Source organism: Cryptotermes secundus, unplaced genomic scaffold (genome assembly GCF_002891405.2).
Source record: "Cryptotermes secundus unplaced genomic scaffold, Csec_1.0 scaffold70, whole genome shotgun sequence".
NCBI classification, from domain to species: Eukaryota; Metazoa; Arthropoda; class Insecta; order Blattodea; family Kalotermitidae; genus Cryptotermes; species Cryptotermes secundus.
This window is the reverse complement of record NW_019734964.1, coordinates 1500687-1524754: the sequence shown is the minus strand read 5'-3', so window position 1 is coordinate 1524754 and position 24068 is coordinate 1500687. Positions and strand designations below refer to the sequence as shown.

Genomic DNA, 24068 nt, shown 5'->3' with positions numbered 1-24068 from the left:
GTAAAAAAAAAAAAAAAAAAAAGGAAAAAAAAAGGAAAATTGGGGGGAGGGGCTTCATTACCATGTCAACAATAGCCCACCACTGGTCCGTATCATGACCCAGATAAATTCAGTCCACGCTCACCCTTCCTCTTTCTTCATGATTCATTTTAAAATTCCGATAACAAAAAAAAACACTGTTGATAAAAGTAGCCAATAATGTATGATACGCCCCTAGAATGTCTTTTTCACATGACAAAACCTTATTAAAATGTACCCACCTCCCCTTACCCTTTGCCACATACGAGTACCAATATCATTTTAGGAGAAGATATTAACTGCAACATTAACCTTAACAACACGCATTCTTAAACACCCGGTCGCATTCACTTTCAATGACGTGACAACAGAAATACGACTCTTCCTTCCCGTTTTTCACCACTGACAACTACGTTCAAATTTCACAAACAACTGTGACAGACGGAAAGAGATTCTCAGGGTCACATCCAGTGCCCGTAAATTTAATCTGTCATGTGGAAAAACATTTCCGGCTAGTTCGCTAGTGATGTGATCCTAGAGAAACGGGGCAAACAGTTGATAAACAATACTGAAGACAAATGGGGCGACAGCAGTGCAAACTGACCTGTTAACTGTCACCGTCGCAGACCTCTGCCTGGGGTCCGAAGGTGGCGACTCCTGTCGGTTATGATGACCCTCTGACAGAAATCGGCGGAGTTTGACAGCTGGCTGATTAGACACTGACCTGTCAAAGGTCATGTTGGAAGATTCTTGCGGCAAGTTGGCCGATGATTCTAACACCAAACTGTTATGATGTCCCTGCTGATCAGCTAACGGGCGATGAGGTTGGTTTGGAGAATGTGAAACTGACCTGTGAAAGGTCATGGTAGCCGATTTTCTCGGTACAGTGGATGATGATGTCTGCACCATGTCATGGTGATGGTGCTGGTGGCCCTCGGAAAGGTACCGCTGTAGTTTTGTTCTAGGGCGCTGGACGACTGTTGGTGTCAACTCCAGATTGAGGTCCAAATCTAAATCCCAATCAACCGGGATCTGCCGACACGGCCACTCCAGCATCCGAAACGCACCGCACTTCACGACCAACTGATTCTTCATTCTCAAAAACTCGTGTAACTAACTCGCCTTGCAACCTTCTCACACTTCTTTAAATACACACTACCGACATCTAGCGAGGTCCAGATGTAGTATCTGAACAGCCTCCAACCTTATCTCCCGTTGTCATAGTAACAGATGAGACCGTGAACATGACAAACGTCTACCTCTCCGACATCTATGGTCGATTCTGAAAACAAGTTATAGTTACTGCTCTGCCATCTTTTGTCATTTCTGGAAATAACGTTCCGACACGGCCACGACATCTGTTACCAATTATAAAAAGCTTCTACACTCGCGAAACACGTTACGCTATCTACGCGCCGAGTGTTCTTGTATAACTACAGCTAAAAACCGGAGATACCGACTCCTTGGCGATTTTCGCGGGGACATGAAAAGACGGATGGCACTGCAAAATCTCTGGGCAATATGTACACGCGGTCACCAATCTTGCGAATAGTTTACATTCCTGGAGACAGCTGGTAAACAAAACTTCTTAACGAGAATATATCACAGGCGCAATGTCACGATTCTGGATTACGTACGTGAATGACCTCAAAGGGGCTAAAAAAACTATAACCAACCAATTTCAATGCCTGATACGAAACACACAAGGGTGTAAGTAATGGTTACAGCATTATTATTATTATGCCGTAACTATTACATCCCACTTAACCAGACCCGGGATCGAACCCGGGGCTCCGCGGTGGGAAGCCAGCGACTAACGGCTTGAGCTATGACGCGGCCCTAACTATTACTTACTTACTTACTTATGGAGCTGAGCCCTTCTTGAGGAGAAGCCAAATCTGCAGCTACTCAAGAATTTCCCAGCAATTTATGGAACCAGATGGTTCATTACCGTGTTCACAAGAGGCCTCCATTGGTCCCTATCGTGAGCCAGATCAATCCAATCCATACCATCCCATCTAAGATCCATTTTAATATTGTCCACCCACCTACGCCTTGGTCTTCCCAGTAGTCTCTTTCCATCTGGCTTTCCCACCAATAACCTATATGCATTCATTTTCTCCCCATTCGTGCTACATGTCCTGCCCACCTCATCCTCCTTGACTTGATCATTCTAATTATACTTGGAGAAGAGTATAAGCGTAATTATTGGCAACCCTATTATGCTATAAACGTGCCAATAATTTTTAACGGAACTTGCTCTCAAATAAAGCACGGATACTAGGCTAAAACAAAAAAAATTCTGAAAGCACCAAAATTGTATATAAAATACACAACAGAGCAGAGTGTAAGGGAGACTGGGCGCCGTTGTGTTCTTTTTTTTTTCGGGTCCTTAAAAATACATACCAAGATCATTATGAGTCGTAACTGCTAATTCTAATGACATTTGGGAATATAAGTAGAACTTTATGCAATGTATTAAATTCTGAATTTACCATTTCTTAACAGTATAGTTTTTACTCCAACCTGCGCCATGCTGCGATGTTCCCTTCTTACATCAAAGGATAACCTGTCTAGCGTCCACCAACCTGTTGCTTAGCGCCCAAGTTCCTTCATTCAAAAGCGAGTTCACACACTCGAATTCTTCCACCATTCTCAACAAACCCTTCTATTCTTTCTCTTTTACATGTTCGCCAAGCTCTGTATACAGCAATCTCTCGCCAACCGTGATGGTTATTTTCCGAAAATTCCCGCGGATTACAAGTCCAAAACCTTATGGGAAAATCAGGGTTAGGGTATCTAGGTCGGTGTTATCACTCCTCAAAGCCTGATTAAATTATCTAATTTTAGCAAAAAACAAAATACAGTAAGTAATATGTACTATTAACAGAAATTCAGTGATTCAGTATTGAGGGGGTGGGTTTCCCCATGCACCGCGACTGATAGTCCATTGTACATCCCCCTTTTAATTTCTACCGTCTCCATCCCCTACCGATACTGGTGCTCGCTATCAGCCCCTTTCTGCCAGCGAGGTTTCTACCCTCTACTTGGCATTGGTATCTAATAGTTAGTCCCTTTCTGTCAGCGAGTTAGTCCCTCCTCCCTCCCCATCTATCGGAGGCACTGGAAACTATTTGGGTTGGAAACTTTTTGGCCTAATTTAGCTCAGAGGCCTCCTAGAGGCATGTGCCGTAAATCTACGACACGGGACCCACGGCTTAAAGTCCCTCCCTCGATGCTTCCCCCATCTACCAGAGGCGTTAGACACTACTGCTGGGCGGGAAATGTCATGAATTTGGCTCAGAGATCCCCTTGAGACATGAGGTTCTTCTACAAGCCGTAAAGCTACGACACGGGCTTAAAGCCCCTCCCGGAGGACTTGTTCCCTGAATTTTTCCGCCCTTAAAAATTCCACGACCTCCGTCGGGTTTGAACCCGCGTACCTTGAGTCATGAGGTGGGAACGTTACCCCTAGACTACGGAGGCCGCTTACTAGTAACAGAAATAACAAGCAGGAAGCAAAGTGGAAGTGGCCATCGTTTCTTTCAATTAATATATAGCATTATATTCATCTAAATTAATGTAGTCTTAGTTTATTTAACGTAATTTCTCAATTCTCCTGGTCACATGAAGTGGAAGGATGATCAGAGAACTGGGAGGGAAGTCTAGGGCAGCTACAGTGGTCTATTTTAATGCATTAATTGAAGGAACCAACATGAACCAGTTGATCTTCCATCACGATAACCGATCTCCAGGTCAAGAATACTACCCAGGACCTCCTGAAAAAAGCAGGAACGCTAACCAAACTCAAAACCTTCCGTGGTATTCGCTTGGCGAGCAAGAGATTTACAAAAAGAAAAAATCAGTTAAGGCAGCCATTCCTTTCTTAGGTTAAAGTGACACTCAGTCTCTTGTTACTTTTACCGTTCCAGCCCCGGATAACAGGAGAGAGGATTGAAGCATTTGGTGGAATAAGAATTGGCAGAGGTAACCGATGTACTCGGCAGAAAACCTGACCCAGTGCCACGTTGAACATAAATCCGACAATTACTGACCTAAGACTGAACCCAAGAGGCCGGTAACAAACTGCGTGAACTATGGCACGGCCTAATAGCTTCATATTTGTGGCTAATAATGATAATTTACAAATTTCTCAGTAATATTATGTTCTGCTATAAATAAAACCTGCTGTGACATAAATATTGCCCTTTTAAACAGGTTTGCGAATGTAAAACAAACTTCTGGGGCGTTCTGGTTAGTGTAAATGGCTTTGCAATCAATCAATAGCCTTTATAACGTTTAGATAAAAGTCGTGTTATCTCAATATATCGAGATACATGTAATGACACTTGACAAACGACACGATACTTTCCGCCTTATGCAAAAGTGAGCGATCAAACGAAACTCCCTTGTAGTAAGATAAAACCAAAACCCACAAAATGAGTAATTGCTTTACATGAAATTACCTGGTTACTCGTATCTATGTTTGCTGTTATCTACCATTTGATTCTATATTACTGTCGGGATTCCGGGACCTATAATTTTCAAACCGGAAGTAGAAAATAAAGGCGCCCAGGCTGAAGTTGTTCAGCATTCAGTATCGATTCTGTAGGTCATAAAACCTTTATAGTTACGCTTTCATATTCCGTGAGCAGTTCTGTTTCCGGTTTGAAAATCACAGGCCACGGAAACCCAGACAATAATTTAGAATCACTCTGTACAAATACAAGACATAATGATTCATGTTACTGTGGCAGACTAGAATGTTTGACTTATTTTTAAGTGCCAACAAAGAAGGGCGTTCCTTCGTACTGATCGTGGTAAAATAGTTCAGCAGACCATGTCTATTGTGGTTTTTGTGGGAACTATAGTACAGAAGACCTTGTTCGCAACGCAGTACTTCTGAGGCATTTACGTACCAAGACTACGGTCTCGATGATGCTGTTTACAAAACTGTATTGCGTCACATCAAAAGAGGCGGTAATCTGCATAGTCATCTCTTTTGAGAACCTCAAATTTCATAACTACTTTGCAAATTTATTACACAACTAAATAAACAAATACCATACTGAATATTGGTCTTGTTTAATGATTTCTTTATGATCTATCAACTGCACAGCAACGCCACTGTAAAGAGCGATTGGAAATTACGTGGAGCAATTATCTTAGGGGGCCGGTCACGGTAGCCGAGCGGTCTAAGGCATGCACTGTCTTCGCTCGCTCGGAAGCCGGGATCGTGAGTTCGAATCCCACTCAGGGTATGGATGTTTATGTGCGTTTTTCTGCGTTTGTGTAAGGTAGAGGCCTTGCGACGAGCTTATGACCCGCCCAAGAAGTCCTACCGTATGTGTAAGATCTAGAAAAACCGAAGTGAACGGAGAAGTTCATGGAGGTAGGCCTAGGCCCACTGGGGCTGTAGTGCCAAGGAAAAAAAATATCTCAGGGGAACAAGAAAACTTCGTCAAAACTGCCGCGATTCAAATCCGAAACTTCTGGAACACAAAACAGGGGCGCATACCCTAATTATGTATGGTTAATCATTTTAATGACGCTGCCAGTAACTCAGATCGGTCGCTCGGTCGGTATAGTTCGATTGTGGACTACAGGCCAAGAAGTTTGTTTTACTACAATTCAACCAAAAAAGAGCAAATTTTAAAGCTATTTATATTGAAAACAAAATGTTGACACTGCAGAGGTGGTACAGAAATACGACCGTGCTTCTCTGATGCTTCATAAAACGCATTCTCAACCACACAGCCCATTCATCATCAGATATTTTAAGCCACGAGTCTGTAGAAAGGCAAAAAAAAAAAAAATCTGGGAATAACCAATATTCCAATTTCTTTTGATATGACACGTACCGTATAAAAAATGCCTCCAACATTTCTTCGTTGTCGCATGAACGTGTTTACCGAGCAACGACAGGAGGATACATAGAAAACACACACACACATAATGAGTGGGATTTATGAACTCAAGTGCCACGATATGCATACCACATTTCGTAAAGACTGGCGCAGGAGTTCTGAAGTTCATTAGGGGGATTCACAAACCTGAAGATAGTGATCTCATGAGCATACTTTTATTCTCATTCATTTCTCCATTTTGTGTTTGGCAAAATAAGGCAAGTAGGCTACAAAACTCAGCCCAGGCAGCCCACCTGGATAAGACTCCAATCTGTTACCTATCGATAAGAAGGAAGTCCTTACCACATAACCGGTTTGGCTGCGTTGAAAAGTAGCAACACTGCTATGGTGCAATCCTTCCGAATATACCCAGGGTAACTGAAAGGTGCGGACCAACCTTGGACACGTGTTCTACATATCAAAATAGGAAAGAATGTCCATATTAACATGTGTCAGAAAGCATTTAATTTGATTTATAGCTGAGAGAAGACATTGTGATGCTCCTGTACATTTCAGCTGAGCTGTGCGAGATGCTCCCAGTGGATAAGCAGAGGACCCACTGCATGGCCTCCACGCTCACCCGACTTGAATCCTCAGGACGTGTATCTGTGGGGAACCCTAAAACCCTTGTGTATGTAGCTCCTGTTGACAACGAAATGCACTTCATCGCATTATGGATGCCTGCCAGACTATCCGCAACTATCCTGGCATCTTTGAACGGATGCTGTGGTCCATGATGAGCCATGTCGAGCCGTGCATTGAATCTCATGGAGGACATCTTCAGCGTGCTCTATCAGCTGTAACTCACAAATTAAATGTTTCGGGACGCGTGTTGATATTGACAAATTTTCTTGTTTTGGTACATGGGTCTCGTGTCAAACGTTTGTCCGCAACTTTCAGATATACCATCTGAAACGCTTATCACGCGTTATCTGAGTTCCTCGTTAAGGCGCAGTGCGACGACACCTGCTTCCGTCTATGCTCTGGTTTCCCTTCCTTATTAAGAACCAATAAATTATGGTCTATGAATTCAAATTCAATACACATAACTGTTCACAACGTCTCATCAATCAATCAATCGTCGTAATAAACTACAATTATCCTCATAATTTAACTCCTTACATAATATCATCAGTCTGATTAAATGAAGGAAGGCGAATAGGCCATGCAGTATCCACGAGAGAAACGTGAAAAAACGAAAACAAGGACGCAAGGGGTAAATGGAGAGGTTAAAGATCATAAAAGACGACGAACATGAAGTGGGCGGGTCCTGTAGGACGAAAGGGATAAACTGGAAATGCATACATTTTTTTCTCTGGTTCTGTATGGGTGTGAAACTTTAGTCTCTGACATTAAGGGAGGTATTTGGACCGAAGAGGAATGAAGTGACGGGAGGTCGGACAAAACTACATAATGAGGAGCTTCATAACTTGTACTCTTCTCCAAGCATAATTATAATGATGAAGCCGAGGATGAGATGGGCTGGGCATGTAGCACGAATGACGAGAGGAATGCATATAGGACATCGGTGGGAAAGCCAGAAGGTAATAGACCATTGGGAAGACCAAGAAGTAGGTGGATGGACAATATTAAAATCGATCTTAGAAAGATAGGATGGGATGGTATGGACTGGACTGACCTGGCTCAGGATAAGGACTAGTGGCGGGCTCTTGTGATCACGGTAATGAACCTTCGGGTTACATAAAATGCTGGGAAATTCTTGAGTAGCTGCACAATTGGTGGTTTCTCAAGAAGGGCTCAGCTAAATGGTGTTAGTTAATACCACATTTTGATACGAAAAGAAAGTAAAGGAAAGAGACTACCTGCAAAGTCTAGGCGTAGATGGGATAATATTAAAATGGAACATCAGAGAAATTGGGTGTGGTGATGGAAACTGGATTATACTACTTCAAGAAAAGATCAAGTGGAGGGCTTTAGTGAACATGATAATAAACCTTCAGGTTTCTTGAAATTAATTCCCTTATCGTCGGAGTAACCTTCAACGTTTCGATGGAGACCCCGTATCATTCGATTTTCCACTCACTGCAGCTGTGCAAAAGAGAATAGAGTATGTTTTAGAATGATCTGAGGATCCGAGTCATTATCAGTGATTTTCACGAGCAAGGGTCTAAATATAACAGTAAGTGAAGTAAGTAGAAGTAAGTAAAGCTATCCCTGTAACAATCCGTGGAGGTCCATAGGGTTGTGAGATGTTGAGGGTCCCACATTTTCTCTAGACAATCGGCTCATAGATGGCGACAAGGGTGTCAGCCTTATGCACCGGCCGCGCTTTACTCCCCAGGAATATTCCTGGTACTTATTTCTGTTACGAGGCTGAGTCGACCCCAGGGCCATAGTGCGGCTGGAAGGATTAGGTCAATTGAAAAAAATCAAGTGACCTTATCGGGACTTGAACCCGCGACCTTCCGGCTTGTAGCATAGTGCCTCAACCAACTACGCTACCGCGTGCACCCTATGGGTTTAAATATAGAAGTTTTTATACGAATTTCGGTTTCTAGGTTGGCGAACCTGGCCTTAGACAAGGACTGAATAAGAAATGACAGCTCCTAAACATCTAATGCATTATATGTGAGTGTTAAAGACTGTAACTGTTGTCCGTCTTACTGTTTCCTTCCACACATACCAATCATACGAATCCCTGCATATAACGCAGCCCATCTGCCATGTTTCTCTTGTGTGTTGCCGCATACCCAGGAGATAGAACAAGTTCAAAACACTGTGCTTCTGCCAAGAATCACGTTCAAGCCTAGTCAAGTCAGTCTAAAATGTTCAAGGAAGATCCTGGCCATGAACTTGGAGAAATATGATGAAGACGATGAGGATGGTAACAAATAACATTCTTGTAGCAGAACCCAAAGGCTCCACACCTGAAAAGATTCTGAAACAGTTACGCCACCTTTCATTCTCACAACTTACCTGACATAATCCTTCCAGCCGCACTATGGCCCTGGGATCGACTCATCCTATAACAGAAATGAGTACCAGGAATCTTCCTGGCAGTAAAGAACGAGCTGATTGTCCAGAAAATGTGGGAGCCTCGAAATCTCACAACCCTATGGGCCTCCATGGCCTATTACAGGGATAACATTTACTTACTTACTTACTCATGGAGCTGAGCCCTTCTTGAGGAGCCGCCAATTCTGCAGCTACTCAAGAATTTCCCAGCATTTCATGGAACCCGAAGGTTCATCACCGTGTTCACAAGAGCCCTCCACTGGTCCCTATCCTGAGCCAGATCTATCCAATCCATACCATCCAATCCTATCTCTCTAAGATCCATTCTAATATTGTCCACCCACCTACGCCTTGGTCTTCCCTGTGGTCTCTTTCCTTCTGGCTTTCCCACCAATATCCTATACGCATTCGTCTCCCCCATTCGTGCTACATAACCTGCGCACCTCATCCTCCTTGACTTGATCATTCTAATTACACTTGGAGAAGAGTACAAGTTATGAAGCTCCTCATTATGCAGTTTTCTCCAACCTCCTGTGATTTCATCTCTCTTTAGTCCAAATATTCTCCTCAACACCCTCTTTTCAAACACCCTCTGTAGGGGGATAACATTACCCCTATTATCATTTTTAACAATAAAAATTTAATAGAGCGCTTACCAACCGCTGTGGCCTATTAAGGGCAAGCAATAAAAAATTAAAGAGATGAGAGAAAACGAACAGATGAACTAATAGTAATTATAATATAATCAAGCGCTGTATCATATATACGCGCACAGACTGGCTGAAAAATTCATATCAGGGAACCACGACGATTCTGAAACAAGTTACAGATCATTAATACACTAAGCCTTAGTGTCAGCAACACGAACTTGTGAGCTGGTTAGCCACTAGCTTCACTAACGAAATGCACCAACAGGAAGCAGAGTAACCTAAGCAACAACAGTAACTATGGTAACGACTGTAATTAAAGTAACAACAACAATGCATTTTCGAACATTAAGGAATGTGTGTACATTCCAACGTGACTGTCTCTAGAGCGGTACACGTCCCACAATGGGACGCCCATAATGGGCCCATTATTATGACGTAGTGTTATCTATGTATGATTTACAAACTGCGCAGTAAAGAGCACATTTTTTCATACGTTTATTATACATACTCTGCAGAGTCTGCTAGAAAGGTACATGTATATGTTCAATAAGTACTGGCTCGTGAATGAGTTATGTCCAGTGGAGCAACTCCTATAATTTTTTTTATTCACTTAGGTATTATTTTAATTCTTGTATTGGGGTTTTACTCAGGTCTGTTTGGCAGAGTTAGGACGGTGTACCTTTCCGGTTTATCTGTAGATTCGCTACTGTCTAGTAGTTTCACTGCTAGTGCATTTGTGTGTGGTTTTATAATTTTCTTAAGTATTTTGTTTTCCACTTTTTTAAGGAGCACGTGTTCATTTGTAGATCTTCATGGAGCCTGTAGTTGTTTATGTATCAAGGTGCGTTCAGAACGGATCAGAGAGCCTTGAATTGAAAGCGCAAATATATATTAAGAGCATTAAAAGGATATTTAGGTTATTCAAAGTTTATAATTAATATTGTCCAAGCGTTTGGGAACATAATTATTCAGAATGCTAAGATACAAACAGCATATGAAGCAGGTTCTGCTTGCTGCCTGCTTAATGCTGGTTTCTTGGTTCGCTTATTTTCCATCCCTGAAGATGGAGGCGACGTTCCTCCGAAACGTCGGTTGACTTTCATCGGACTACACGACGTTATACAGTGCTACTATAAATGTTCATTCGTTTTTAAAACGCTATATTTTCCGAAGCATTATACATACAAATATGATTCATATATAAAAAGAACCGTAAACTCACGAAGTTTTCCTCATACTCTACAAATATTCTATGTGTGCCCCTTGGGTCACACGACACACGTCCAGGCGGTAGTCGAGCTCGTTCCACACATTTTGTAGCATCATCCTGTCAATGGTCATCACTGCAGCATCGATGCGTTCCCTCAGCTCTACTAGTGTTCTTGGCAGTGGGGGTACGTAAACACGATCCTTACTGTACCCCCAAAGAAAGAAGTCACAAGGCGTTAGATCAGATGATCTGGGGGGGCCAAGTGAACAGAGCTACGTCATCCTAACCAACACGCCCAATCCAGTGATGCCGGTACCACCGCAAAATGCTTTGTTTACATGGAGGTTCTTTTCCGTACTCTCTTTTGAATGCGCGTTGCACTGCTATAACAGACGAACATCTCGCATATTCAAACAAACAAAAACTCTTTTCTTGCTTTGTCGCCATTTTGTAAAGGCACTGAACTTGTGCTGCCAACTGGTGCATATATGAGTAATACAAACTTGGTGAGTTTACGGTTCTTTTTGTATATCAATCATATTTGTATGTGTAATACTTTGGAAAATATAGCGTTTTAAAAACGAATGAATCATTTATAGTAGCCCTGTATTCCAGAAGATGGGGCTATTCAAAGCATATAAAAATTGTGTGCACTCCAGCATAAACGCACCTTTCTAACCTTGACTTCAACTCTTGCTGCTATTATCACTACTGCTGTAATTCGAAATTCTGCAACTTCCTTATCTCCAGTAATGATTAAAATCAATCAAGCGTTTTAAAGGACGCAATGGGAAAATTAAGCAAGCACATAAAGTGTTCACGTCGTCCTTCTCAAAATAGTCACGTGTTAAAAATCCCAACAGCAAAACATACGAATATTTCTATATATTTATAATAACACAGTACATTATGAATATGTTGATATAGGCCTATAACAAATCACACACCTCGTATGGGTTTTTATGACAATACAACCATTCTATTGATCACAAGTGTACACTTATGCACTAATTTACAATTACTATATCACATCCATTATGATGCACTTAGTGCGTATATAACTATATTGATAGGATAATGTACATTATGAATTATTTTTGTAGAACTTGTTATATTATTAACAATGAATGACAAGTTAATATTTAACTGTCATTAAGAATTAATCTCGTTTATAAATATTATTCTTTATAACGTTGTATCTCTAAATGTATTAAGATATGCCACCTCTAATTATTTAACTAGCCTATGGATCTCACACTGTTAAAAGTTGAAATCCATGGATGATAACGTGCAGCTGTGTGAGGACAAAAGGAATGGAGCAACAGAAACTAATCTCCTAGCAACCAAAATCATATTATGGCATGTGCAGTGAAGGGGGGGGTAGGAATTTATGTTATGTAACAAACATAAACAAGAAGGCCACATATAAAGACGTATTTACGTGTAATCTTTCTTTTTCCTTGGAAACTATATACTGAATGTTAACTATACAAATGTAATAATGGTTTTCTATTAAGTTAGGAGGACGCAATTTGTGACTGGTTGCCACGGTAACATTGCTCAACATCCGGTCTGGAGAAGAAGATTTGCCATCCTCCAGACGCGACACCAACCGAAGTAATCGGAACTAGAAACAGCTGAAGTGGATGTCATAAGCAAAGATGGCGGTGACGCTAAAGGCCGGAACTTGGAAAACTGCCACTTCCGAAACTTCACCTGCTGCTGTACGCCCATTTTCATGCTGTTGGCTGCAGATCACGCAACTGAGAAAAATAACAGCGAGGTAATAAAAAAAAAAGAGAGAGGCACTGAAAACGAATTGCGTTATGTGGGTTTATGTCAGCAAGTTTCCATGTAGACGCAACAGCTGAGCGGGATTACATAAGCACACGTACTGCATCGCATTTCCAAACAAACGTGCTTACACCCACGCTCCCTCGCAACACTGCTTCTCCAATTACGCTACAACAGCCGAGAATGAAAGAATCACGTAGTTGAACTGGGTGCACTGACCGTCCATCGTTCTGAATTCATGTTTTTCTTATATACCATTTCAATATGGAGTCGGGTAACTCAGTCGGTGTAGCTACGGGCTGGAGGGCCGGGGTTCCATTTCCGGTAGGGTCATGATTTTTCTCTTATCCACAGCGTCCAGACCGGCCCTGAGGCCCACCCAGCCTCATATTCCATGAGTACCGGGGGCGATTCTCCCGAGAGAACAAGCGGCCGGGGGCGTGAAGTTAACCATTCATCTCCACTCCCCCATACGTTTTCATGGCATAGTGTTTAACCAATAAGGTACAGGAACAAAATTGCCTTTATCTTATTACATCAACAGACGCCGACGAGACGCACAATGTAACAACATCCCCCCACAATCCAGAAGCATAATTTCCACCCACCCCACAAAACCCACCTGGCATTACATTAGACATATACACCTATTTCAAATAAATAGAAGAACCCAATTATTCACATATTTTGCTTATTTTATTTTAATATTTTGTACACAAACAAGCGTATATTCACACTCGACCAATTTCCAAATTTAATATTAATATTTTATTAATGAATATCTAATTTAAAATGGATATATTTTAAAGTGACAATTCAATGACGACATATATTCATGAATTACCACCTAATTATGATCTGTTATGACCGAAACACGTAGTGGATTGAACACAATAAAACTGAATATTAACATTTCATTGATTACTTTTGTGTCGACGGTTACCAGAATAACCTAATTCCATTATACATAACAGGATGCAAAGAAATGAAGATTCTGCGTTTCGTTTGTTTCTTGCTTTCTTTGACAACTGCCAGAAAGTGTGCAGGTTGTGTACAGTAATTTCGAATGAGACACGACAAGAGGTGTTCTGAGAAGCACAAGGACTGGCCGACTGTGAAATATTTAAAGCTACTATTGAAAGCCTATCACCTACTGGAAGGAATACGTAAAACCAGAAGAAGTCTCAGGATAGCAGATCCGATATCCGACGCTCTTGCTTACTTACTTACTTACTCATGGAGCTGAGCTCTTCTGGAGGAGCCGCCAATTCTGCAGCTACTCTAGAATTTCCCAGCATTTTATGGAACCCGAAGGTTCGTTACTGTGACCACAAGAGCCCTCCAGTGGTCCCTATCCTGAGCCAGATCAATCCAATCCATACACTTCCATCCTATCTCTCTAAGATCCATTTTAATATTCTTCATCCACCTACGCCTTGTTCTTCCCAGTGGTCTCTTTCCTTCTGGCTTTCCCACCAATATTCTATACGCATTCCTCTTCTCCACCATTCGTGCTACATGCCCTGCCAGCCTCATCCTCCTTGACTTGATCATTCTAATTATATTTGGAGAAGGGTACAAGTTACAAAATTCCTCATTATGCAGTTTCCTCCAACCTCCTGTTACTTCATATCTCTTCGGTCCACATGTTCTCCTCAACACCCTGTTCTCAAACACCCTCAGTCTATGTTCCTCCCTTAATACCAGAGACCAAGTTTCAAACCCATACAGAATCATAGGCAAAATTATAGTTTTGTATATGATGTGTCCCGTTTAATTTCAGTCCCACATGGTTTTCCTGGACCTTCCTAATGTCATATTCTAAAACAAAATCGAAAAGGAGTGGCGATAAAGCATCTCCTTGTCTGAGACCATTCTGGCTAGGAAATTTATGATAACTGTTTACTTACGGACTTTACTACACACGAAATCCAAGGCTCTGACTGGATTATCTTCACTAGTTAGCAAAGTGCTATCCATTACATCCTATTGATAGGTCGCATTTGACAGACAGGGGGTCGAACTCAGGCATACTCGCCTGTCAGATCTGTGATTTTGTTAATCTTCCTCGCACAATACCACCATCAGCCCTCTGGTTCCCTCTTCTATCGCTTCCATACACCTCAGCGCCTAACTCATGGCCCTTCGCAATAAATAGACTTGCTTACTTACTCGTGGAGCTGAGCCCTTCTTGAGGAGCCACCAATTCTGCAGCTACTCAAGAATTTCTCAGCATTTTATGGAACCCGGAGGTTCATTACCGTGTTCACAAGAGCCCTCCACTGGTCCCTATCCTCAGCCAGATCAATCCAATCCAATCCAATCCATACCATCCCATTCTATCCTATCTCTCTAAGATCCATTTTAATATTGTCCATCCACCTACGCCTTGGTAATAAATAGGCATATTTTTTTTCGGTTTAGCATGAAAACCACAACAGTCATAATATCCAGATGCATGTCTAAAAATTCATTCCCATTTCTCAAAATATGCCAGTCCTGTTGTCTGGCTTGTAGCCGTGAAATGGGCACTTCCAATCTTCCCCTAAGTACCGGCCATCCTGCCCGAAATGTTGCAGTTTTTGGTCAGTATTTATGGGTAAATGCAGTGATAGAATTTGGTTATTATTTTCATTAAGTTAATAACGAAGGGTATATTTAGAAAGAGACAACAAATTTGTAATCCTAAGAAAATATCAACATTTCTTCTGCACCACACAACAAGACCTATTATTCTGAAAATAAAACTAGTTAGAGCTAATGGATTCATATCCATGTACACAGAAATTACGTCTTCATTTATCTCACACACGCATAATTCATACTTTAATATTTTTAATTTAAAGTGATATAAATCTGAGGGAAGATTCTAAAGTTTAACGAAGCCACACATAGCGCTCTTCGTGTTACCCACACAGAACGCCCTTAAACTGTTACTATTCCTTCTTCCTTAAACTCTCTGTGAGACGCCATCAGCATCATCTCCGTATCAAACTGATGCATTAAGATGAAGGAACGCTTCACATACCGAAACCCCCTGACTTCACTGGACAGGGAACATGCATTAGTAACGGAGTAGCAAACATAAACAACGTTCAGACGAAATGCAGCTCTACGCTACATGATTTCGCCTCTTTCCGGAGTCTGAACAAACCCAAGGTTAACTGTCCTGACTACAGGAAGGGTCATTCCTCCAGATTAAGTTCTTGAAATAAAAAAATGAATTCCTTATGCCCTTTTTGCGGGTATAACTCTCGACTCTTTCCAGATCTTAACGCACTTCTGAGCGCATTTCTTTAGGCCACGCCGTACCTTCTGTGAAGACAAGCGGATATTTCCACAATTCCAAACTCTGAAGACAGTCGCACATAACGAAGACGAAAACATTGGGGGTTACTGCTAAAAGACAAGTTATTCGGTTTAACCTTTTGGAGGCAGATACTTCTTCACGAATAACCTCGTGCCCAATCTTATCATCAAGATGAGCGCAAGTTGTGCTGACATATGACGCAAGACTGGCTAATTTGCCAACATTTTCGATTTGTTTCAGCAATAAACTCCAGTCGAGAAATCTAACTCAGATATTTAGGTTTACAAACAAATCTTTCATCGTCCTTGCGCGATCTAACGTTTGTTACGCCTTCCATGTATAAGCATGTAAAATGAATTCAAAACGTGAAGCCGTGTCCTTATGTTAATTTGCACGCATCACCTCCGAAACTAAACAAGGGATTTCTATAAAAACTTAATATTCGATTTTTACATATTCATACTTATATACATGCCGACTCTGTGGTCTAGTGTAACGGGGTCCACTCAAACTCGTGAGGATAACTGAGGAGCTACTTGAATTGAAAAGTTGAGGCTTCGGTCTAGAAAACCGAGATTAACAGCCGTAGTAATCCGTTGCGCTGACCACGTGACACCCTCTATCCGCAAATTTTGGCACTAACTTAGCCGACAAGCGGCGGTCGCTCGGTCGGTATAGTTCTATTGCGGACTAAAAGCCACGGAGTTTTTTTATTTATATACATAGTATATTTGGATCTTGAAGTAGGATGGAGTGATACTGACTGTATTAATCTGGTTCAGTGTACAGACCAGTGATGGGCTCCTGCAAAAACGTTAATGAAACTTCGGGTTCCCTGAAATGTTCGGAAATTCTTCAGTAGCTGAGCAACTGGTGGCTTCTCAAGGACTCAGCTCCCTGTAGCTAGTTTTACTTGAATTGCCTTACAACCCCATTGGGCCCTTGCCTCTGATTTTTCACTTTCACGATCATTTTACGGACGGTAGGACTCCTTGGACGAGTGATCAACTTGTCGAAAGGCCTCTACCTAAACACAGGACAACACAAACACAGAATAAACGCATACACATACCATACATCCATGCCTTCTGTGGGTTTCAAACCCACGATGCCGGATTCCGAGCTAGCGAAGACAGTACATGCCTTAGACCGCTCAGCTACCGTAACCGACCCTTGGAGTTAGTTCTACACAGTATACACGTATATATATGAGACAAATTTATGTAAGATTTGAGGTTCCTTCTACCCTGAAGATGGAGGCGATACGTTCCTCCGAAACGTCGGTTAACACCACATATACACGGTGCCAAATCCCAGAAGACTGCTTTTTTCATGACACATTTAATGTGGTCAAAGTTCCATGAAGGTCAAAAATATTGGTCATCGTACAAGAATCATAATCATATAACACCTACAACTTTAATTTGAAACACTTTTTGTGTGTACCCATGATGCCCGGTCGTGAGGCAAGCGTATAAGCTGTAATAAACTTCAAGAGCAATGATGTATGCAAATTCGAAAAAAAGAAGTCTTTCCACTCTCATTTTCGAGTATCGATTTACAAACGAAATTAACTGTGCATTAGGAGTGCTCTCACACAAAATACTGTGTCCAAAGCAAAACTTGTATTGCAGAGCTTTAAGTTCTCAACCGTTGCCTTCTTGCCCCACACCCCTTTGTAAGAGACGCAGCAAATGAAGTTCTCAGCTACCAGTTCACGGCCATAACTATAAATGCGATCAGTACAGGCACAAACGACCTCTCTGGGACCAAAAAATCTACGATTTCGTGGCTTTCAAAATACTTTAATCATTAAGACGTTTTCTGACGTGTTAATAAAATTAAACTGGTAAAGTAATCGTGGCCGGTCACGGTAGCTTAGCGCTCTAAGGCATGTACTGTCTTCGCTCGCTTGGAAATCGGGATCGTGGGTTCGAATCCCACTCAGGGCATGGATGGTTAGTTTGTGTGTGTGCGTTTTTCTGTGTTTGTGTACAGGTAGAGGCCTTGCGACGAGCTGATCACCCGCCCAAGGCGTCCTACCGAATGTGTAAGATCTAGAAAAACCGAAGTGAACGGAGAAGTTCATGGAGGTAGGCCTAGGCCCACTGGGGCTGTAGTGCCAAGGGAAAAAAATAATCGTGTCATTAAGGAGTTCTTATTATGCCACTGTCATTCACTACGAGCAAATTGCAAGCTACAAAAGCAAGGGGACTAGAAAGTCTTGTTAAGCCAAGGATCTGAGGTTGTACAGACCTTCACACGGTTTTCTCACGTACCTCGTATTTCAGAAGAAAAAAAAAGCTCACATGGCTACATACATTTCAAAACCAACATAAGAAATTCGGCACAGAAATAAAACTAAACGTCCAGAGCAGGAAAGCCGAACTCCGGAATCATATCAAAGGAGACGGGAGTCAGTCAGTATAGTGGCGAAAACACGGGAAAGACAACCCGGGTTCAACTCCCAACAGAGGCAGGGATTTTTCTCTTCGGTTCTGGGATCCACTTAGCTTCTCATACAACGGGTACAAGGAGTACAGTGGCCGTGGCGTAACACAACACTCTCCTCCACACAGTGACGAAACTAAGGAAGCGTGGAGCCGTATTGATGGGTCCTCATGCATATTCATGGCTTCGTGTTAATTAAGCACAGCGGCAACAGTATCTTCTGCATATTTTTTGTGCATGTAAGGGATAAAAATTCAAATTTTGGAACTTCGTGAAGTGAGGTCACGTGATAGTGCAGAAAGAAATCACATATTTTTAAGAACACGAAAGTTCTTGGAACGTATACTTGGAAGTATTATTTTCTTTATTGCTAGTGAGGTGGGACTAAGTCCCTTGTACTGCGGCCACTTCTGGCCTATTGTACCAGCCCCAGATGATAGGTAAGGGTGATTGTGGAGCAATTGGTGGAATGAAGATTGGCAGGGGAAACCGAAGTACTCGGAGAAAACCTGCCCCAGCGCCACTTTGTGCATCACAAATCCCACTCGACCAGACCCGGGATCGAACCCGGGCCGCCGTGGTGGGAAGCCAGCGACTAACCGCTTGAGCTATGACATGGCAAAATATTTTGAACTAAGTTAAACAAGAAATGATTTTGGGCTAATTCCGCTATAAGAAATTACTATTTGTACTAATGAGATGTAAAGATAACTTATAAGAGCCATAAATATGACAGATCACGCATCGCAAACTTCGATTTTCCTCCAAAAACGGGACTCGGAAAAGGCGGAAATATAAACACGCACCAACTGATATCTCCCAGAATGCGTAATGTAAAACTGCCACTATCTCTCTATGGCTATACAGCCCTTTGTTGGACCTTGGCGGCTTTCTCAGTCGGTACGACTCCTTGGACGGGGGATTAGTCCATCAAAAGGCCGCTACCTATACAGAGAACACGAACACAGAAAAAATGCACAAACAGACATCCATGCCTCAAGTGGGACACGATCCCACAATCCCAATGTTACAGCGAGCGGAGAGAGTTCATGCCTTAGACCGTGAGGCCACTGTAATTGGCCAAACTGACACTAATACAACCAAAATAAAAGCAGTACTTCATCGGAAAATAATCTATTTGTTCCTTGCCCATATAATATTGTTCCTGGATTTTATCTCACACTGTACATTCTTGTTAACGAATGGAGACAAGAACAAACCCAACCGTTGAAGAAAATACTGCGTGCAGACAACGTTAACAGAACCCTGCAATCCCTATCAGACACTTTTATAAATTATTTTAAACCGACTAAAATCGATCTTTATTATTAGATATTATCCGTTGTCAAGCACACCGATTGATTGATACTTCCTTTAATTGATCATCTTTTCTTCTCCCCCCCCTCCCCCCGAGACTGAAGTGTCCTCTAGTCTGTAGCACTGTGTAGTTCCACTGGTGCTTACAAACTTTCCAAAAGATTCTGCTGCATTCAACTTCGTCGAGGCTCCCCTGAATACAAGAATATATGGTGCCATACCCCAAAACATTAAAGTAAAAGTAAAAAAAGTGAAGTTGTCCCTGTGCTTAACTAATTAAGAACTATGCCATGAAGGTGTATGGGGGAGTGGATGTATAAATCCACATTTTCTTGACCTTGGAACTAGTTGCAGGTGAGTGGTCAACTTCACACCCCGGCCGCTTTACCCCCGGGGAAAGAGCCTCCGGTACCCATGGGTAGGAGGCTGGATGGACCCCAGAGCCGGTCTGGAAGACATGGAGAAGTGAAAATTCATGCCCCCACCGGGACTCGAACTGCGATCCCTTGGCTGTCCAGCCTGTAGCAAGTCGCTATACCGACTGAGCTATCCCGGCCCTACTCCAGAAGAACACAGTATAAATATCTATCGCCTTAAAATCCTCAGAGAAATCCCGTAATTTTGGCTTTCTACGGTTGACCTGTCCCAGTAAACAATTTTTTGAAATCATGCGTTTCCTATCTCGGCGCTGGTGGTTGCAGCGTAATAACAAGTTCCTTTCTTTCCCTCTTACTTCACTCATTTACTTCTCTGAAATGGACATCTCACCCTGGATTGATTCGAGTTAGAAACACAGAATTCTGTCTGATAACCAGAGCCTAATTACCTGAACTGAGGTTTGGGCGTCTACGACATTTCCAAAGAAAGAAAACACTCAAGTTTCCCAAATATTCCTTGATGTATGGAAAGAGCAGAGGAAGGAAACTAATACTAATACGATCATATGATTTTGTACGTGGAGTTGTGGACATAGGCCTTCATTGGTGGGATTCATCTTCTGCAACACCAAAGAATGAGATCGCCAATTTTGTTACATGGTTCACTTTCTACATTAACTCATTGCAGGCTCTGTCTGTTCAGAAATTGCAGATGTGAGGGTGCTTTGATGTGAGTTACATGCAGCACCGCCCACCTCTACCATCATGAAGGTGCAGATTTCTCTCTCTCTCTCTCTCTCTCTCTCTCTAGTAACCGCGGGGCCACGTGGAAATCTAAACTGTCCCCCTCCATCACAGAAATGAGAAACAACGGAATTCGTTAATAGCTGTACTAATGTCAGAAATAAAACACAGCTGTATGCTTCATTACTATTATCCGCCATCCGTTATAAGCCACAGTGAAATATTACCCATTGTTTGAACAGCGACGTTTCAGCGAGACACACGAAATCAGGACGCACTTCTAGCATGATCTAAAGGAAGTTGTTTCACAATTTCACTTTCGTTCGACATAGAGAATGTAAGTGAAAAGTGTTGGCCAACCTTGAGCAAGAGTTCCACATATCAAATTTTGAAAATATGTTCATATCAGCATGTGTCAGGAAACAGTTAATTTGTGGTTTATAGCTGAGAGAAGACATTGTGATGCTCCTGTACATTTCAGCTGAGCTGTGCGAGATGCTCCCAATGGATAAGCAGAGGACCCACTGCATGGCCTCCACGCTCACCTGACTTGAATCCTCAGGACGTGTATCTGTGGGGACACCTAAAACCCTTGTGTATGTAGCTCCTGTTGACAACGAAGAGGTACTTCATCGCATTGCATAAGCCTGCCACACTATCCGCAACTACCCTGGCATCTTTGAACGGCTGTGGGGGTCCATGATGAGACGTGTCGAGGCGTTCTTTGAATCTCATGGAGGACATTTTGAGCACTTATTACAAATGTACTCTTTCAGCTGTAACACCAATTAAATGTTTCCGGACACATGTTTATATGGACATTCTTGCTTGTTTTTGTATATGCAACTCGTGCACAAACTTTGTCCGCACCTTTCAGTTACACCCTGTACATCTGTAGCTCCGGAATGTAAAAGTAAGGAGGATATTCGCGCCGGAAGGGTGAGGTGGGGAAAACTAAGAATCTTGCCCCCATCGAGGATATCAAAATCGGAAGAAAAAAGAAATGTAAAAAAATATTAGTAAAGTTATCCCTGTAACAGGCCGGAAGGCCCATAGAGTTGTGAGACGTCGAGGTTCCCACATTTTCTAGACAATCGGCTCACAGATAACGGTGAGGTTGTCAGCGTTACGCACCGGCCGCCTTTACCCCCAGGAATATTCCTGGTACTCATTTCTGTTAGAGGCTGAGTCGACTCCAGGGCCATAGTGCGGCTGGAAGGATTAGGTAAATTTAAAAAATCCACCTCATCGGGATTCGATCCCGCGACCTTCTGGCTTGTGGCACAGTGCCTCAACCAACTACGCTAACGCGTGCTCCCAAAAGGAAATATACGACTATTAATTATTAATAATAAAAATTAAAGTTATTTTTAAATTATTCTTCTATCCCGAGCAGTTTTGGCGATCAGAAATGGCTCAGTGTGTAAGCAAACTTCCTCCCCCGCCCAAGGAAGCGATTTAGTGTCCGTTACCCTGGAGTTGAACTCTGTCGTTGACCGCGTACAAGTGACTCCTTATTTACAATTCATTAGCTTAGCTGTAAGCGTTACGGTTCTCACTGTTGTACAGCCGCATGTTTTTGTTAAAGTTTTTATGTTTCCCCCTCTAAAGCAGCAGCAAGTGACATCAGCCTCGATGGGTCAGAGCTCGTCTCCCGAGTAACGAGTGGCAGGTAGCAGCAGTGGCAGCAGACCAGAACATTTGCTCTTCACACCGCGACCATACCGGTTATGGTCTTTTCATCCGATTCGTCTAAATCCATATCACAATCCAACACACATTTTGACGTCGAAACTGTTTTTCGTCATTACGTACTACTAGGTCATTTTACGTGAAACACGTTCAATCACATGACATAAAAGTTGTGTTATCTAGTGTCAATACGGTAAAGGTAAAGTTGCCCCCGTGCTTAATTAAGAACAACGCTATTAAGGCGTATTGCGAAGTGAAGGTATAGCTCCACCAATTTTTGACCTCTGCATTAGGAGTGGTCAGCTTCACTCCCCGGCTGCATTACCCCCGGCGAAAGAGCCCCTGGTATTAAAATTTCGCCACCTGGGCCAGTTCTTCATGGAACCAAGTGACTTTTATGACGCCCCTATAAATAAATTCCTACATTTCATTCTAAGTGTAGGATTAATAAAGGTTAATCCAAAGGGGAAGCACAACAGATCATTGCGAGGGCCGGATTTTATAGCCCACTCTTTACATACACACATACATGTAAGAGTCCCTGGTACCAATTGGATGGGGGACTGAGTGGACCCCAGAGTCCATTTGGACGTTATGGAGAAGAGAAAAAAAAACCTGCACTCGGCGGGAACAGAAGCCCGGCAGTCCAGCCCGTAGCCTGTCGCTTTACCGACTGGGCTATCCCGGCAAAGATGATTGGTTTAGGATTTAATTACAAAAAAAAAGCGTCATACAATCACACAGTGTTATTGACACGATGTGCACAGTAAACATAAACGTTGACATATAGACGAACTTCATGAAAGGCCCCAATTTTAGCCAGCCCTTCAGTGTGACTGTCTTCTTTATGCTGATTATTTATGAACTTGTGTGTTCCCAGTCTGGGGTTTACCTCTGCTCTCAGAAGGCAGAAAGAGAGATTTCACGCAGTGCAATGTTTGATATGTGGGTCGTTTCTTCCCTGGTGATGGTGGGACGTATTACAAACAAGCAGATTGTTACAAGGCAGCTTCATTCATCTACCCATAATAAAACGAATTGATATAAAAACAAATATAGCCTTATAACGGACAGAGAACCATTTAAAACACGCGAGTCAGAAGAAAAAAAAAAGGTTTCAGAAGACTTTACGAGTATGAACCTCCTACCCATGTAAATAATAAAAACAATTATTAAATAAAAAAGAATTGACTAAAAATATATGGAAAGTTGTCCCTGTTCTCAACTGATTAATCACCACGCCATGAGGACATATGGGGGAGTGAACGTATAGCTCCACCTTTTTTACCTCGGCACTAAATGGAGGTGAGTGGTCAGCTTCACGCCCCACCCGCATTAACCCCGGAGAAATTGCCACCGGTACCCACTGGATAAGAGGCTGGGTGGTCCCAGAGCCGGTCTGGATGTTGTGGAGAAAAGAAAAATTTTGTCCCTGACGGGATCCGAACCCCAGCCGTCTCTATACTGACTGAACTATCCGGACTCCTCGACTAATACTCGCGATATACATGGCTTCCCCCCCCCCATGTTGTTTCTGTTCTTGGGTTATTACACCATGTCTATGTGGGCAATGCTGCCGACATTTCGAAACTAAATACTGCCTCAATATTCGACTCTGAAGTT

At 42.4% G+C, this 24068-nt stretch overlaps 1 protein-coding gene across 4 annotated transcripts in view; it reads right to left on the bottom strand.

Moving 5' to 3' along the window:
* The window catches only part of LOC111868990 (rap1 GTPase-activating protein 1), a 639633-nt gene that overhangs the window by 529305 nt on the left and 86260 nt on the right, over positions 1-24068 (bottom strand). For 2 of the 4 annotated variants that reach the window (XM_023860132.2, XM_023860133.2), the window contains exon 1: positions 623-1128. The exons of the other annotated variants lie outside the window; for them this stretch is intronic. In XM_023860132.2, coding sequence (XP_023715900.2) covers positions 623-1113 — 491 coding nt within the window. In that variant the 5' untranslated portion in view covers positions 1114-1128. Of the gene's footprint in view, positions 1-622; positions 1129-24068 lie in introns of those variants that run through there. 4 annotated transcript variants of the gene reach the window in all.